Source organism: Melospiza melodia, chromosome 15, assembly GCF_035770615.1.
Source record: "Melospiza melodia melodia isolate bMelMel2 chromosome 15, bMelMel2.pri, whole genome shotgun sequence".
NCBI classification, from domain to species: domain Eukaryota; kingdom Metazoa; phylum Chordata; class Aves; order Passeriformes; family Passerellidae; genus Melospiza; species Melospiza melodia.
Genome location: NC_086208.1, coordinates 8,762,598 through 8,781,507, shown reverse-complemented (window position 1 = coordinate 8,781,507; position 18,910 = coordinate 8,762,598). Strand labels below are relative to the sequence as shown.

At 42.3% G+C, this 18,910-nt stretch overlaps 1 protein-coding gene across 8 annotated transcripts in view; it reads right to left on the bottom strand.

The window, feature by feature from the left end:
- Positions 1 to 18,910, bottom strand: part of MYO5A (myosin VA) — a 100,851-nt gene that overhangs the window by 62,782 nt on the left and 19,159 nt on the right. For all 8 annotated transcript variants that reach the window (XM_063169665.1, XM_063169666.1, XM_063169667.1 and 5 more), the window contains exons 2-4: positions 17,125 to 17,235; positions 15,913 to 16,084; positions 10,924 to 11,068 (exon numbers count right to left, since the gene is read on the bottom strand). In XM_063169665.1, the coding sequence (XP_063025735.1) occupies positions 10,924 to 11,068; positions 15,913 to 16,084; positions 17,125 to 17,235 (428 nt within the window). The remainder of the gene's footprint in view (positions 1 to 10,923; positions 11,069 to 15,912; positions 16,085 to 17,124; positions 17,236 to 18,910) is intronic.

Here is an 18,910-nt window from a genome sequence, read left to right as displayed (position 1 = left end):
CTTGGGAGAGATCCTGTTCTCACACACACACACACACCAGCACCAGTGTGTGTGTACCTGGTACCACCAACACCAGTGTGCATCGTGCCCACCAAAGACAGAGAGGAGCTTAGTGCTTTCCATCCCGCAGCTGAACGATGGCAGCAGGAAATCCAACCCAAGAACATAACTTAAAAACTAAAAACATTGCTGAAAGGTCACATGGGAGTTGCTCTGAAATGCTGGCAGGTTTGAAATCTTGCTGTTCTTCCATCAGCTGCAGCTTCTCTCAGAGACACAGGATTAACTAAGGACCAACAAAAACTTAGTTTAAGCTATGTTTCATGCTTTAGACCTTAAAGCATTTCCAAACCTCCCAAGGATACGTGTACATATATGCAGCTGACATGATTTAGTGTCGCCAGCAGTACAAACAAAACTCTGACCAAAATAAACATCCTATTTTTGTGATCAATTTCTCACCATCCCCATTGTATATTTGTGACAGCATATGACCAAAATAACCTGTAGTATCTACAGTCAGAACATTCACAGATTTTTGAAAGCGTGGCTAAAAAACTCATTTTAATAATTATAATTTCCCTCACCATGAGGCACTGGTAAGAAAGCCAAAATAAATGAAATTTACCCAATGCACTTAAAATAAATCAGTGTGAAAGTGCTAAATATCACTGCAACTTTATATATGTTACTTATTGGTGTTCCCAAATAACTTTGATCTGTGATTCCTATAACAGCAGTACTGCTAAGAATAGAAAAATACATCTAATACTGCACATATTCCAAACAGCTCATTCGGTCTTGGAATAATTGCCCACAGCAAAAATGTTGAACTCCTTTCTTGTGAAACCCAGCAGAGTTCAGGTACCAATATACAGCCAAGAGTTCTCTGCAGCATTGAATGCTTTGTGAGCTTCACAGAAAGAATCTTGATTAATTCCTTAAGAAATGCAGGAAGGACCTTCCCAGCCCCAGCAGGCTCCAGGGACTGGCATCTCCCAAGGCAGGAGAGAGGATGCACAGCTAGCAAATGCAGGCAGAAGAATAAAGCACCAGAAACACAAATCCATGGTATAAAGTGAATAAGCATTTGCACAACTCATCTGAAGGCTCACTAAATATGTCTGATTTCAATAAACACTGAAATAAACTGTGTTTCCTTAAATTACCAGGGTTTGTAAATTTGAAACCAAACCATGGCCACATTATTTTTCCAGGACACTTTTTTCAGCACACAATGTGGCTTTAGAGTGATGTAGGGGGCTGAGTGAATGTGTATCTGGGGGCCTGAGTTAACTTATGTATTGTATGTATGGCAGTTGAAGATCTCTCTATTGTATTAGTGACCCCGCCCTGGTTCTAGTCATTGTAAATGGGCTGCAGCTGTGATGTCCTTGATTGGGCAGCAGCTGTAGCCCATGCAGGTAGCTGAGATAAAAGGGGGCGGGGTGGTCAGGGAGAGCCGGGGAGAGGAGCCCTGACCGAGAAGCAGCAACACCACTGCTGGGAAGATCTGCCATGGGAAAACCATCGAGAGAAGGTACGAGGCTCAGGAAATATAATTATGCAACAATATGAATACAACATCTGGTGACCCCGACGTGATTCGAACATGCAGCCAAGGAAAGAAGGTATGGAATCCCCCGGACAGCTGCAAGCTGTGGCAGCCTGAGAGCTGGGACAGAAGATAGGACAGCTGCGAGCTGTGGCAGCCAGAGAGCTGGGACAGAAGAAAGGACAGCAGAGAGCTGGGACTCGAGAAGTAAAGACAGCTGCGAGCTGTGGCAGCCAGAGAGCTGGGACAGAAGAAAGGACAGCCGAGAGCTGAGACTCCAGAAGAAAGGACAGCCGAGAGCTGGGACTGTAAAGTATGTATTCAGGACAGCTGAGAGCTGGGACTCTAAAATATAGAACATCTAGGGATTTGTGTGTGTGTTTAAAGACAGCTGCGAGCTGTAGTAGCCTGAGAGCTAAAATAAATATGTGTATTGTAGTTATAAAGTTGCTAGAAGTAAAAAAGAAAAAAAAAAAAAAAGAAAAAAAGAGGAAAAAAAAAAAAAGAAAAAAAAGAGAAAAAAAAGAAGTAAAAAAGAATAAAAAAAGAGAAAAGAAAAAGAAAAAAAAAAGAAGAAAAAAAAAAAGAAAAAGAAAAAAAAAGAGGAGGGTATGTATATATTCTATGTATGTATTCAAGACAGCTGCGAGCTGTGGCAGCCTGAGAGCTAAAATAAATATGTGTATTGTAGTTATAAAGTTGCTAGAAGTAAAAAAGAAAAAAAAAAAAAAAGAAAAAAAGAGGAAAAAAAAAAAAAGAAAAAAAAGAGAAAAAAAAGAAGTAAAAAAGAATAAAAAAAGAGAAAAGAAAAAGAAAAAAAAAAAGAAGAAAAAAAAAGAGAAAAAAAAAAAAAAGAAAAAGAAAAAAAAAGAGGAGGATATGTATATATTCTATGTATGTATTCAAGACAGCTGCGAGCTGTGGCAGCCTGAGAGCTGGGACTACAGAAGTAAAGACAGCTGCGAGCTGTGGCAGCCTGAGAGCTGGGACAGATATACATATTGTAATTGTAAAGTAAGTAAAAGTAAAGGGGGAAATGTAGGGGGCTGAGTGAATGTGTATCTGGGGGCCTGAGTTAACTTATGTATTGTATGTATGGCAGTTGAAGATCTCTCTATTGTATTAGTGACCCCGCCCTGGTTCTAGTCATTGTAAATGGGCTGCAGCTGTGATGTCCTTGATTGGGCAGCAGCTGTAGCCCATGCAGGTAGCTGAGATAAAAGGGGGCGGGGTGGTCAGGGAGAGCCGGGGAGAGGAGCCCTGACCGAGAAGCAGCAACACCACTGCTGGGAAGATCTGCCATGGGAAAACCATCGAGAGAAGGTACGAGGCTCAGGAAATATAATTATGCAACAATATGAATACAACAGAGTGACACAAGGATTTAGCTTTTTCTTGCAGACTATCCAGCCTGTGCTCACCTCAAGAGCTGCCCTCCCAGTCCCCTGCCACAGTAGGTCCCAGGTTAATTTTTTGGGCAGCTGTGCTCCACTTTTCTGTGATGCTCCCACTGTTATAATTACTTGTTTTTCTAGGAGACCAAAATTGCTTCTCCACTTACCTTAAAATACAGGGCAGCTGTAAGACCCACCATTGCTGGGAGGTTTAGCAGGAGTCAGTGCAATATATTTAGCTTCACCTTTGCCTAAGGGCAGAGCTGTGTGGCAGCAAACAAGGCTGTGCACGCTCAGCTGCACTCCTCCAGTGCAAAGGCCTTTGAAACCCAGCCCAGGGCAGGCAGCATCTGCTAGGAGCCATTATAAAACCTGGCAACTCTACAAACCCAGGATCTGCTTTTCAAACACGAGTAATTTAACTGTTCAATAAATAAATAAATAAACAAACAAGAATTCATTCAGCAGTTTTCTAATGCTCTTGGACTGATGGGAAGCAGCAGCAGCCAGCTCTGGGCTGCCTTCCTGGCACCTCTCACATCGAGGGCAGGAGGCAACAGCTTGACCTTCATCAACCTTCCAAATAAACTATTTAATCTCAAAGTTTTTCACAGCCTTAAATAAATTCTGCTAGCCCCTGTTTCTGGATTTGGCAAGTGGCCCTCCAGAATGGGAAAGTTCCCCTGCTTTGTCCTCTTATTCTCCAACTGCTTCAAGCCCACACTCCACAAGCACCCCTTGCCATTTCCTCTGCAGCTGCTAAGCTGCTCTCCCTCACCTTCCCTGCAGCCAGGCAGACCTGGTAGGAGCTCTACCTTCACCCTACTACCCTCACCCTGCACTTCCCAAGTTATTGTCCCTATTGCAGCGCTGTTGGAGCAGCAAGCACAGCTCCTTCCCCTCTGGAGCCCCAGCACCATGGCGCTCCCAGTTCCGGAGCCTCCAAATTCACCTGCAGTGGCACATCACAAAGGTGCAGCCTGACACACATCATTCCTTCTTTCCACCCTCCAAGGCTGGTGTGTGAACTCACATCTGTAAAACATCCAGAATGTGCTAGGATGATTACCAGAGGCTGAAGGGCTCTGAACCATTCTGTAGAGATGTGACGGGCAAGGAGCAAAAGAACACAGAGGAAAAAGCAAGTTACAGGCGCTTTGCCCAGAAGCAAGCACAGAAGAGCAGCCACATTTCTGTGTCTGTTCCACCTTCACAGGCTGCATCCATTGGTTTATTCTGACAGCCTGGATCTAACATGCTCTGGCCTGACACATCCCAGCCTTCACAGATGCCACACATTAACAATTCAGAGAATTCTTCAGCTGCAACCCTGAGTCACAACAATTGCTCCTGACTAAGCAGTTAATTCTTAATTAATTCCTTCTAAAAGCATTCACTTTTAATAAGCATGAAACATCAGTCCAATAAACCGTGTTCTTTAATCTCATTTCTAAATATATTTCCAGTTTAACTCGTTTTTTTTAAGCCTAACAGCATTTCTCACTGACATCTTCAGCTGCAGGAGAAGAGAGGATGTTCTGAGCACAGGCCAGTGACAGGAACCTCAGTGCCTGGCACCAACTCTGGGCTGATCCAGGCCTGGCCACAGGGCTTGTAAAGTGCCTGGAACACATGGAACCCTCAGTGATAGCAAATGTTATTAGGAAAATATCTTACCTGGCACAGAGACCCTTTGATGCTGCAGGAAAGGGAGCACATGAAAAATGCAGCTCATTTGCTCATTTTTGTACACTGAAAGCATTGAACTGAGCTCCACTGTTAGTTACACACTCTATCCTCACATATTTTATTGTCAAGCTGGTGTCACCAAGTCACCAGCCACAGGACCAGGGTTTCTGATTCAGGGGCTCAAAGCTCTGCTTTTGCCACCTTGGTGAACTCACCAAAGCTGCCCTCCCTTCTCTCTCCCCAAGTAAAGAACTTTGGCATCCGCTCATCAAACATGCAATGCAAAGATGAAATAATATTATTATTCACAACCTGAATTCTCATGAGTCTGTTCCAGCTGCAAACTCAACCACTCCAAAACAGCCCAAGTTCCTAAGCATCTTTGTTTCTCTTCAACAACAGCTTGGTAAAAACATTCTGCAACACTCTCATAATCAGAAGATGTACCTTTTTTTTTTAATTAACAAAATGCACCACCTGCCATTATAATTACATCCAGGAAACGCAGCTCTTGAATGTAAAATTGTCAGAAGGTGAAAAGATAATGAATTGCCAGTGACATCTCTGAACACACACACATGAGGAGACCTGAGGTCAGCACGTGACAGATTGCACTCCAGAGTGCAGAGATGAGCCAGCACTCCGCAACTGCTGCACCCAGGGATTAGGCAGAGGTCACTCCTGCAACAGCTCAGGAAAGCTCATTGCTACCAGCAGGACACCTCATGTGAGCTCCAGCTGTGAGCTACACGCACCCTTAACCCTTCTGCTGCCTCAACACAATCACTGCTTGGGCAAGGAGCCCCTTATGTTACACCAGGCCAATTCCCCCATCTGCCTTCTTGTACCTGTAACACCACAACATGTCAGCTCCAAGTGTGGGGAACTACTCCAAAATCACCTCATCAGAAAGGAAAACACTTCCCTTTCCATCTAACCATAGGGGCCCAGAGATGCCACCTCTTTCCAAGGCAGATCTTTAACTCAAGGAGTCCTGTCATGGCCACAAGTGGAGTTTGGCCACTGTTGCTTGTCCAGCACCCACCAGAGCAGGCTCTCATTCCACAACTAAATTCAGATCTGTTATAGGCTGTTAATCATCCCTGCCATGATTCTGCCACGGGAAAACACAGTATCCATGTATCAGACACTCAGAAGCAAAGCAGCAGCTGATCAAATGTGCATTTTTATAAGAGGATATCATCTTGGGATGCCTGGGATAACTGGGGACTGTCAGTAAAGATGCTTTCAAAACACCCACTCAACAGCTCACCAAGCTTCCTTTTGAACAAGAAGTGATAGAAAAATATCTTCCTGTAGGTGAAAGCCATCAGACACACACAGAAGAGCTGACAAAACAGAGAGGCAGCCTGCTTATTAAAGGCAATTTAATAAAAAAGCTTCACAGTACCACTAAATAACTCACTATACTTTGACCAAATAGAAAAAGCAAAACTTTGGAAATTGATGCTTTAAACACTGTTGTTTTCCATGCTGGCATTCATTAAGGTTTATATGGATCTCATCAGTATGCAATTCTGTTTGCAGAGGTTACTTTCAACTTAAATGATGCTAGACAACTTCACTAATTAATCAGAAGAAAATCTCAAAGTTAATAAATTAATTTGAATTTGCTGTATCTGCCATCAACCACAAGTAGGATGGAACAAATCAGACCAAGAAAGTGCTGATAAAAAAATATATTACCTTAATTACTGCAATATACCATCACTAGGCAGGGGAAAGAATCCCGTGAAGGAGTGATTTTTCCCTAATAGTGTTAGGGAACTGATAATTATAAGTCTCATACATTAATGCAATTCTTAACAGTTTCAAGAGTATAATCATCAACATCTTACTGCAAACCATACAGTTAAAAATGTATTGAATATTCTATGGAATATTACAAAGAAATGAGATGCACCTGCTGAACGTTGTGATTCCTACAGAAGTTGCAATTGAAAATAAAAAATAAAATGTTTGGCAACTGAAGCTTTGCTTCAATTTTCATAGTTACCACAGAGGGGTAACTGAAGACTGAATTTGGGTTTTGTTAACAATTTGGAAACACTGATATACAAAAGTGGCATGCATTGCAGCTCAAAGGAATCAACATATGCAAACACCCACATGCTGGCATTGAGGTTCATATTTCTGGGACAAAAATAATATTCTTAAATAATGATTTCCTTCCTTCTACGCCACTCATCTGCCTTAACCAGCCCCAAGCCTGTAATATTCACTCGAATAGAGTGAGGAATCCATGGACAGTACACTGCCATGGCTGAGCAGAGCCCTGAGGGCAGGTCCCAGCTCTCCACAGAAGCACAGCTGGTCAGAGCTGCACCTACAGAACCTCTCTGCACAAAAACCACATGGACACATCCCCAGCCGAATGACCCTGCTCCCTCCACTGTAAATTAACACGTGGAGAGTCCTTGGACAGAGCAGGAGATCTGCTCCAAACCCTCACAAACCCAAACCAACAGAGTTACTGCTGAGCATGGAGCACTCAGAGCCCTAAGCCCAGCACACTTAAAGTGCAGCTGTAAAACTGGATCAGTGCTTATTTTAGGCACAGCAGAGCAAAGGTGTCTGAAACAAAGCTGTCAGTCTGGGCAGAGCAGCAGCAGGAGATGGAGAGAGAGAAGGAAACAGGTACAAAGACACAGATGACAGGGGAGGAAGAGAAGGGAAAGGGGAAAAGGGAAGAAATAATAATCCAAAATGAGATTGGTCTGAAGAGCTGTGCATGTTTTCCTGCACTGAAAAAGACGGGAAGCCACCAAGCAGACAGTACCCACTGATTTTACTGTTGGCCATGGGTAAAGATGAGCCATGCTCCCCTCACTAACCCTGCACTGGAAACTGGGGACAGAAGTGCTGTAGGAAGAGCAAATAAAGAGGCTGAAACAGGCCCAGCACTTCCAGCAGCACGTACCCATCACTTGGCTCCCACTCAGCAGGAAATGCCACATGCAAAGGAATCTTTATGTGCTGCCTTGCACTGCAATCAACCCCAAGCAATTGCTGTGCATCATTTCCCTGCACAAGCCAGATGTGAGCTCCATCCCTGTCACTCCAGTGGGCAACATTTCTGCACTGTATTTTTTCTGAAAGCACAATGCAAATATTTAATCACTGGCTTTCCAGATTTCTGCCATGGGGCTTCTCTTTGGCTGAAGAAGGCTCCAGAGATCATTTAGTTAACCATGCACATAGATGGAGTTTCTCAGCTGCAGCAGATGAAGCAACGAAGCTGGAAAGAACAAACTCTAAATCACTAAATTATAAATTAACAAGATGACCTAAGGAGTAAATATTTAGAAGAGCTCACTGAAGCCTTAAGGATAGGAGCATCATGACCAATTATTCCAGTGATCATTTAAAAATTGAGTTAGGAAAGATCAGAAACAAGAGAAAAATAAATCTCACCAATTACACACATAAATGCAGATTAATGCCATATGACTAGCTACCACATGAATATGCAATGCACTTATTAAAATGTTAATACAGCATCACAGACAACCTGATTTTCATTTTTAAACAGTCAGCTGTAGAAATGCAAAACTGGAGTTCTTTTTCTCTGACTTCATAATTCAGAAGTAATGGTGACTTGTTCAGAGTATAAAAAACACCAGTGAAGTTAAAGGGTGGGATTTAGTAATTGTAAGCAGCAATAGAAAACTAAATTCAATGACCAAAATTGGTGTATTGTAATGCCAGAAAAAGTTCTTAAAAACAAGGCCAAAAAATCCCCAAATAAATAAAAAAGGAAATAAACATTGAAAAGCTAAAACAATTAAATTGTTACTTCAGTGCAGAGATTTTTTTCAGTTGCATTGTGTGCCCAGATTTCATTTTGCAACTACGAAAGCACCGTCAGTCATAAAAGAATAACAAATTGTTTATAACAGACACACATAAAGTAATTAATTAAATAACTCAGAAGGCTTATTTAAGCTAATCTCCATAGTCATATAATTTCTCATCATTTGTTTCAAAAAGGATCTCCTACCACCTCCTGTTTGTTGTTATTCAGGACAGCAGAAGTGCCGGAGGCTGCAGCAGAGCTGAAGGTAATTAACGCAAGGAGGAAACGCCACAGAGGAAACTCCAGCCAAAATCTCAGCCCCCCAGTCTGCCCAGCAGCAGGGACTGGCAGGGCTGGCAGGCAGGCATGGCCATGGCACAGGCACACAGAGCACAGGGGATCAGCAATACCAGCACCAGGAGGGGATTAGCCCAGTCAGGGGTTAGAGACAGCCAGGGCAGACAGATCCCTCTCCAGCCTCCTACTTCCCCTGGTTAATGTTAAGAATGAAAATTCTGTGAATTTGGATGACAGCCATCACCGACTATAATTTCAGACCACTGTACCAAGCCTCAGACACAAAATAAGGCTAATAAAGTTTTATTTTGTACAGCTTTTAGAGGGACTTGAGAACCAAGTGTGTTTAAAACAGCAGTGATGAAGGAGACATGAGGAAGATGTGACTATCGTAACACACAGTTTTGCCTTTGTATTTCCACACCAGATTATAGATCTATTTCTGAGCAGAAAGGAAGTAAGGCAGATATCTCTGCCATTCAACAGTGTGGGTGTAGAGCTGTCCTGGTTTCAGCTAGAATAGAGGCAAATTTCTTCCTGGCAGCTGGTGCAGTGCTGCACTTTGGAGTTGTGGGATAACGCTAACAGCCAGTGACACTTTGGCTGGTGCTGAGAGTGCTCACCTGCAGCCAGGGGCTGGTCAGAGCCTCTGAGCAGGTGCACAGGGAGCTGGGAGGGAGCACAGCCAGGACAGCTGAGCCCACCTGGCCAGGGCATTTTCCACACCCAGGATACAAACTGGGGCTGATGGCTGCCTGGGGAATGGCTGGGCATTGGTCAGCAGCTGGGGAGCAATTTTACTGTGCATCACTTCTTTTTCTTGGGTCTTAGCCCCTTTCTCTCTTTCCTTTTCATTGCTTGTACTGTTGTTGCTATTATTTTATATTATTTTACTTTGTTTTGATTATTAACCTGTTCTTATCTCAACCCATGAGTTTCTCTTCCCCATCCCAGTGAGGGAGGGAGGGAGTAAGCAAGTGGCTGCATGGTACTGAGTTGCTGGCTGGAGTTAAACCAAGATAAGGGTATTTTTGAAACACTGGCTCTTTTGCAATTGCCCTAAGTCATGAAATGTTGCACTGAACTGTTTTCTTTTGAAATTATCTATTACCCGGGTATTGCAGATCACTGTATTCAGACGTGCATGTGACAAACACTTTATCCATTCTATCCTTCCACTAGTCTAGTTCTTAAGACTCTTAAATGAATGGATAGCTGACTTCAAACATGAAGATTTTATAATTTTCAACCCACTCCCCACTTGCCTACCTAACCTGCAGCATAGCTTAAGGGCCATCACAAATAATCCAGAGATGTTTCAGTGTTTTGCTTGATTAATTTGATCATGAGCTGTATTGCCAACAAGGAAAGCTATACCAACAGCTTGAAGCTAACTAGTGAGGATAGCAGGGGCATCCTGCTAACAAAAGAGCACACAGCAGCCCAAAAGACCTTTATCCCAGAAATGCACTATTTCAAATGAAATATTTCAACAGCTCCCCTAACTGCAGGCCCTTGGGGCCAAGGGGAAGAAGTTCCTGCTAACCACTGCCCTTGGGTGACAAGCTCATTTTGATGCAACATCCAACAGAATGAGGATTTCCTGCACAGCTGTTGCAGTGTCCTTAGAGACTCAGTTTCCAGGCACTCTTTGCAATCCTCCCTCTGCTCCCTCTTAATTCCAGTCAACAACAGCCACAGGCAGATTACATAGCTGGGACATTACTGACACAGCCAGGAGCCCATAATAGCACTCATAAGCCCTGTGATTTCTTTTCTCTTGTCAGTATCACACACAAGCACAAAACAGCTGAGAACCTGGCCCTTTTCTCTCTAATAATCCACTGACAATTAAAAAATCTCTTTATTTTGGTAATTAAATAAAAAAAAATCATATAAAGCACAGGGCTAATTTTAGACCTAAATACTGACAAAATCTGTGGTAATTCCTGCTAAGTGTCAGTGGCCATGATCTCCACAGCATTTTATAAAGCTTTACTGTTCATTAACTTAAGCAACTCTTCCCCTTGTGAAATGTACTAAAACACTAGATAAAAGACAGACATTGCAAAATATTTCACAAGCTATAAATTAAAGAGAAGAGCATCAGCCAGAAACTTTGTTTTATTGCTTTCAGAAAAATAGTGACTTCAGGACTCTGGTCTACAAACCTGGCCATCTGCTTGTATGCCTCCTCAGCCACTGCAAAGATGTGTGGGTCCATATCCCCCATGTTCTGGCCACTGTAGGCATTGATGATGTCTTCTCCATAGATAGGCAGCTGCTCATAAGGATTTATGGCCACTAAAACAATACCTACAAAGGAAATTAAACAAAAGCAATGATTAATAGTTGTTAAAAAAAATCCCTAGCAGAAATGGTTTTAACATCAAGTATTGTTCTAATCTTTCTAAAAATATTAAAGAATAAGGATCTGATACTACTGACTTCAGCAGAGATTTATTCTGAATATAGTTCTGCACACACAAAGTACCATGAGTTTACTTCCACCCTGCTCTGGTAAACACATCAGGGACAACTTTTTACCTTTTCTAGCTGCCTTTTCTAAAGCTAGCATGCACAATCCAAAGAGATTCACAATGTGCAGACTTGAAATACTGCCTGTTCAGTGCAGTAACCCAATGAAAGTGCATTGTATTTCCCTGTGTTGTACTCTGAATTACCAGCGACACTGTAATTTGTGAAGTGTAACTGCTGGGTGCTCTCACTGCCTGCCAGTTTGGGTACGTGCAGTGTGTTAACCCTCCAGCTGTTGTGAAAGAATGACATCCTCAGTTTTTGTAATAAGCAACAATGTACAGACACAGTGTAATTTGGATTCCAGGGCACCTCTGCCAATCAGGCAGGACAACCTCCTGGTCAAAGGCATCAAAAACCAAACAGCAGATGTATTTCATAGGGCTGACACAGAGCAGCACCCAGTCAGGAAATTAGGCAATTATAGCCCTAGAAGGCACTAGAACATCCTCATCTGATATAGCTGAGCTTGTACTCACCTCCCATTTCCTAGTTTTTCCCCATCAATTAAACACATATCTGGTTTTTCAACACAACTCATCACTACAGCCCTTCTAAATTCATGCCATTCTTTAACTCTCCCTGCACAGGAAAAATTCAGCCTTACTCTTTACAAACTTCCTTGCCACAAACAGTGAGACCTCAAGTGTTTTTGTGACAATCCTCTTTTTCATGAGAAATGAGGATTGCTCTCTACCCACAGGGATAATCTGACAAAGCTCCCTTATAACTTTCTCTCCTGCAGCATTTACAACAGGTAGGGAAAGTTTATTTGCTCTGTGCAAGGGTGGAAACACTGACCAGTGAGAGCCAGCTGTGCCACGCACACTGTGCCCCCTGGACAAGGTGATAAGGGGAAAGAAACAAACCCTCTAATTTTATCTGTGGACATTTTAAAACCAGAATTTCTTCATTTGGTGCCTAAGAGTGGCAATGCAGCTGCAGATGGCTGCACAGTGACTGCACCAAGCATGCCTGGACAATCCATCCCTGAAGAACCTGCTTCAGAAGCGTTTCCATGGCAGTCAACTTGCTTCTAAATTTACTCTGAAATTCACTCTTACACACACAGACTTCCTCAGTGCTGGGCCCAGCTCTCTGCAGATTAGTCTGGTGATGCCTATCTAAGAAATTTTCCATGGAAAAGCTGGGAGAAGGGAAATGAAAGCATCTACAATCTGGCACTGCTGGGAGCATCAACCAATTTTTAAACCCTTTCATGCATCTACAGATCAAGCACAAACCATAGCAAAAACATGAAACGAGAGGATATGTTTTAGGGAGAGATCTGAAGCCTTGATCTATTTCCTCAAACACACAGCAAGTTTTATGCCTTGACACACCCATGTAGGAGGGTTGGTGTTTTTCCATCAGCCACAACTTGAAATGACTCAGGAGCTCCAGTGAAAAATCTCTATAAACATTCCTGCCAAGTTCTAATGCTGTAATGATGAACCAAAAAAATTAGAGTGGGGGTTAGGGACAGAAGTGGCCTCAGTACTACAGGACTCGAGGAATATTTTGTATGTCAATTTTTAACATCTGCCCTTAGAAAAAGCAGTAAAAAGTGAAATACACCACCAAGCTGAGCCTCTCAGGCCTGCAAGTCTCTTCAAAGACATTACAAAAATCTGTGTGAGACTTCTGACAGCTCCCTCCTGCCTTTGGTTATGCTGGCAAAAATAAACCCTTGAATTGGGAACAAGCAGCCCCATGATGACTCTCCAGCATATTAAAACACTTAACTTCAGTAGCAATCTGTAAAATCTGCAAGCAACTACCATCTGGAAATAACCAAAACAAGTGAGTCAGGAATTATTTGCTTTCTGTGGAACTTTGAAATCAGTCTGCCACACAGGGCTATAATCCAGATTAATTTACATATAACTTCACTTTATCTCCACTAAATCATATTGCTATTTTAAGAAATATGGCCTTTCCTAAATCAGATTTGTGTGTGGTTTTGTTCCTACAATTACACTAAGTTGAACTCTGGATACTCTGTGTGCCATTCTTCTTTATATATGCTCAAAGTAAGCCTATCCCATTCTTTTACTTTGAACACACCCATCTATGGCAAAACTGGACATAAACATAAGCAATTTATTAATTTAAATTTTGCTCTCCTGCATAGAAGACAGTACTTTTTACTAACCTGAAGTAATCAGCAAGATTCACTGAGTTTTCACCACAGCCACAGCAGTTTTTCCATGTAGGCATTCAAATTTTCATTTGTAACCTATTAACTTCATTAATTCCTCATTTTATGTTTCTAACAGTAATGCAAAGGTATAAATCACCTCTAAATTGCTGGTGAAAGCCTGACTTGAAATTGAGAAATCAGCAGGTTTCCTGTTTAAAAGTTGGAATTTACTTGAAAGTGAAATTTTAAATTTAAAATTTGACATGTTACACTTAAACAGCACGGTTGAATTCATTTCTAGGGCCCTGGACAACTATCCATCCATGCATTCCTGTTCCAGTGTTAACAATATTGTTCCTGTGATTCTCTTGATAGAATGAAGTGGTTTTGGTCTCCTTTGGGCTGCATAACGTGGGTCAGCCCAAAGCACCCTCACAGGCTATTTGAACTGACCTGGCTGAGGTGAGAGTCACATTAAGGAGGCAAATGCAGCCCCCAGGGCTGAGCTCCAAGCAATGATATTTGCAGAGGGGCATTAACCTGCAGCAGGATGGGAGCTGATGGACAAGTCTGGAAGGTGATGCTGTGGCCAAAGGATCAGGATTCCAGGGGCTGACCTGCCAACTCTGTTTTGCTCAGCCTGTAACACAGCACAGCCCTGTCCACATCCCCAGAGGATCAAGCACTGCACCCCACGTTCCTCAGCAGCGCTGAGCCTCCAGCACCTCCTTCCCTCTGAGCACCAGGAGCCCCACACTGCTGGCTCCACTCACTCCTGACAAACACCCCAGCAGCTCCCACAACCACCTGGGTCCTGTGTGGAAGCAAAACCAGCTGCCCCAGCTCTTCCATGCCAGGCCCTCTGGCAGACCAAGCATGGAGAGCTAAAGGAGCTCCTCCTCCCAGCCCAGGAGAAATGATCAAACCAGCCAAAACCACAACTACAACTGCACTGGGGAATACTTGAAATGCACCTTTTTCATGTTTTCCCAAACACAGGGAAACACAACCAACAGACAACACATTCCTTTTGAAAGCCTCTGTAATGCTGTCTGCAAGCAGCCAGGACACAACCCAGACAGGCTGGTGGGAGGGGGCATGGTGGTGTTAGGGGACCATGAAACTGAGACTGAAAAGCCCTTACAAGCTCAGGCCATGAGGCTCCAGCTGCACAAAAGCCCTTTCACACAAGAGCTTTGCCAGGGGGGCACTTGGGAGAGAACCACAGATCATGTCTGTGTTCCATGGGGGAGCTGGGGTGGTTTCCCTGTGCTGGCACCACAATGCAGCCTCAGCAGGGGCTGCCCAGAGAGGAAATACTCAAACACACAGATACCTGAGCTGGTCTGAGCCCTGAGGAACCTGATCTAGCAGGAAGCTTCACTAAAGACTTCCAGAGGTCTCTTCCAACCCGAATTATTCTGTGCTCTGACTGCATGGCTGGATGAGATGTGGTGTGAATCATCTCCCCCTCCGATGGGAGCGAGGTCTGGCTGCAAGCAGGGGGTGGCAATATCTGGTCCAGTCCCCTGTGCTCTGGTCACTGCTGAGAGCAGCACTGAGCAGATGTGCCCTGCTGGGCACCTGCAGATCAGGAACAGCCAGAGTGAGCAAACTGTGGCAGGATGTTAATGCCTCTGTCTGTCCATCACAACATGTTTAATGTGCTGCCTCCCTTATGGAAAAGTTATGTTAAAAGCTAGCAGTGTAGTTTGACTAAACACTGAGATTTAAAAGGAACATACGCACACATAGGGAAAAAAGCCCAGAACCATCAGATGTAAATTTCAAGCCTGAACTACCTCACAACGTTTATTTTTAACATAGACCATCCAGTTGCAATTTTGCACTTATGACAAAGTGATTATTTAAGTATCTTTCCTCCATTCTGGCCATCTGAAAATACCACAGGCAATTACAAGTTTGGGTAACCTCTGCTGTGAGTTAAATGTTTGTTTTTTTAAAACCAAGATCAATTGTAACTGTGATAAGACAAGCCTGGGCTCGTGAACTGTTACAAATTCACTTCTGTAGTTGCCCAGATTGCAAAACATGAAAAAAAAAAGAAATTGATGTCTTCTAAAAGAGATGGAGGAGCTCACTGCAGAGGTAGGCAACAAATCCACCCAAGAGCAAGGCCAGCTCCTGCATCTGCAGTGTGTTATCCTCCTCCCACCCAGCCCAAGCCTACAGAGAACACCAACCACACAGGAATCCCGCTGTGAAGGAAAAACTGCTGAATACACATTTTATAAACAGATTCCAGTGGGGAGCTAGAGCAACACACAGTGAAGGCAATCTTCTCTGAACCTCAATATTCTCCAGCCCATTAATGACCACAAACAGTGATTTCCCTAAGAACAGTCCAGCATCTCCCATCACTAAATGACTTTAAATTAAAGGCAGACATGACCAGTCAGCTTTGCCCTTGCTGCCCAGGGCAGTCTCTGCAGGGCTGGGTGTGAAAGGCAGTACTTGCCACAGTAGGTGTAGATGAGTTTGGAGTCGATGAAGCGGACTTTGAGGTTGTGCAGGACAGCAGGCTCGTGCAGGTAGCTCAGGGCTGTCAGGTCGTTCTCACCAACCAGGATGTCAGGGTTCCTCAGGGGGGGCAGCTCCTTGGTCTTGGGGTCAAGGCTGTACTCTAGGTCCTGCAAACCACAAGGACAGCTCAGAGAGCTGCTGGCCAGCTCCCCTCACCCAGCTCCTCCAACCAAAATATGACAAGGTGAAAAACCACAAGGAACAATTTCTGTTCTCTGGTGACTTGACTTAGCAGTTGTTTCTCCAAAAATGTCATTTAAAATTTCCCAGAAGGGTTTTCTATCTGTACAACTGTATAGAGACATTACCTTCTTAGACTATTAGTTAAGCAAACCCCATGCTTTGGCTGCCATATCTTTTTTTTAAATAAACCTAAATACACTATATCATAAATCTAACCAGCTTTTCCCTATTGTTTTCCTCTTGAGTGGAACAGGAAGAGGAAGAAGATTTTCACCAATCTATCACAGCCAGCTTCATACACAGTAACACAACACGGGAATGTTGGCGGAACACCATGAAGAACACAAACACTGAAAGAAATGCTGCTTAGAACTTTTCAGATATAAATTAATCTCTAATACAGATGTTCTAATTGCATCTGTCTCGAGATCTAAAATCACTTTATTCACCTGCTATTTCCATGAAAAAAAACCAACTCAAATGATGTGAGCTGTACATGGACATGTCATCATTTCTCAACACAGCACACAGCATCTTCCTTTGTAACGCCCTTAATCCTTGCCTTTTTTATCTTTATTCATTTTCTGCTGGTTTTGTTCAACTTAAAAGCCACAGTTATTTCCCTGCAACACTGTTCTCCTAGCAACCCCATCTCCCTGGAACAGCAAACCAGGGCTATATGTTTAATGGCAAAAGTAGAAAAAGATGATGATGCAACTGAGCATAACAGGCAGTGGATAAAAGCAACTGCTTTTTAATTTATTTTAAAAACAAGGCAGAATTGATTGATCTTTGTAACTAAACAGTAAAATTTATCGCACCAAAAAATGCTGCAGAAAGTGAGTGGACAAAGCCAACTGCACACACCTAAATACAGATATATTGTGACAGCAGAGCTTCCTGCAATAGAAAGGTCAGGGCTGAGAGCAAGAACTATCAGCTTACAAACCATACACAGACTTACCTTGCCCTCTTCCAGTCGAAGCTGAAGGACTTTATCTCCAGGTTTATAATCTTTGAGGAGTTCTGCTGACTTCCACACCTCCTCTGGATCAGGGATCCAGACCCTGGCATACTGCAGAACAAAAACAACAGCAAAAGATCGGTGAGCTTTGGCTGAACTATAGTTAAATCATTGAAATTAATGACACTAAAAATATTTTTGTGTTTTTTAAATACATGTTTAACAGACAACGCCTTAAGCAAGAGGCAAGTTAATTAGTACATCTGAGGTGAATAACTTGTTCTATTGATAAATGGCTGCCAAACATAATTTTATTGCCTACACAGAGAGAAAAAGGCATTTTCCATGCAGAAGGTATTCCAAGATACACATTGAATGCTGAAAATCTGCAAAGTAAAAAAAAAAAAATAAATAAACCAGCATTTCCAGAAAGATCAAAAATTTGACTATCCAAAAAGATTACTTGGAGTAACTGTTTTAAGTAGGTTCTAAATGCATTTGTAGCATAATAGTATCGAACCATTTTTGTCCTCTTTTTCCCCAAAGAGAATACTTTGGCCCATCTGTGTTAATTTAGGCAAAGCTGCCTGATCAAGTGTTAAAAGCTCTTCCTTTGTAGTTACAAACATGGCTAGATTAAAATTTATTATATTCAGAATGCCAAAAGAAAAAAACCTGAAAGGTTTGGTTGAAATGGCCTCCTGATATAAGGAAAAAACCCAACAACAAAGCAGATTCCTATTAATGACCATTTTCATACAAACTTTATTCATAAAAGCGACACAGTGCAAACACATTATTTGTTTTCAAAACCAGCAAGCATATTCATACTTTTCAAAGAGTGAAGATACAATTGGTACGTCATATTCAAGAATCAATTAAAGATGTATGGAAAACTGGAAACCAGCTGGTCACTTACGGAGTCCCATGAACATGCAAATACACACACAGGAACACAGCTCTTGAGTAGGACAAGGAAAAGGCTGAGACATTTTTAATGTGTTCAGGTTCCTGAAGCAATGCCCCTGCTGTGCCTGGAGAGCACTGAGCTCACACCACAGCAAACCAAGCAGCTTCTTGGCTCTGGAGGTGCACTCATGCACAACACTGCAAAACACTCTCAGTCCACTAACTTATTTCGAAATAACTATGTTTTAATAACTATATCTGTCAAAGCATTTGATGGCAGAGAAAACCGCATTTGGTCATGCAGCTTCACCACCTAATCTTACACAACTTCTTTATGTACAGCTTCCTCTGCCTCAAAGAGGGCTTTCCCCCCCTTATTAACCCAGTTTTCCCACTACAGAAAAATAGAAACTGCTTGTTTCTGTTAGTATTTCAGAAAATGCTAGGCAATTTCTGAAAAACTTGATGAAAAACTTCATATTGCTTTCTTATTGCAAGAGAGGGCATGGTAAAATGTGTTGAGCAGCAGGACTATGATATCAGGGTGTCCCCCACACGGCAAACATTCAGAAGGAGGAACAATTGTCATATTAAAAGAATTTATACTAAAAATACATTTCATAATAAAAAGTATAATAGAAATATAATATTTTAGCTATATTTTTAAAATAAAAATTATATCTATATTTTATATATAATGTCATATTATGATTATTTATTAATAAAATAGTCAATGTAATTATATCATATGTTTTCTATATTATATATAAAATTATAGTTACATTTTATAATTAAAAACTTACACTATATTACGTTAATATTATATACTATATTACATTAATACTATATTAAAACTATGCTAAGGAAAAACCTGTGA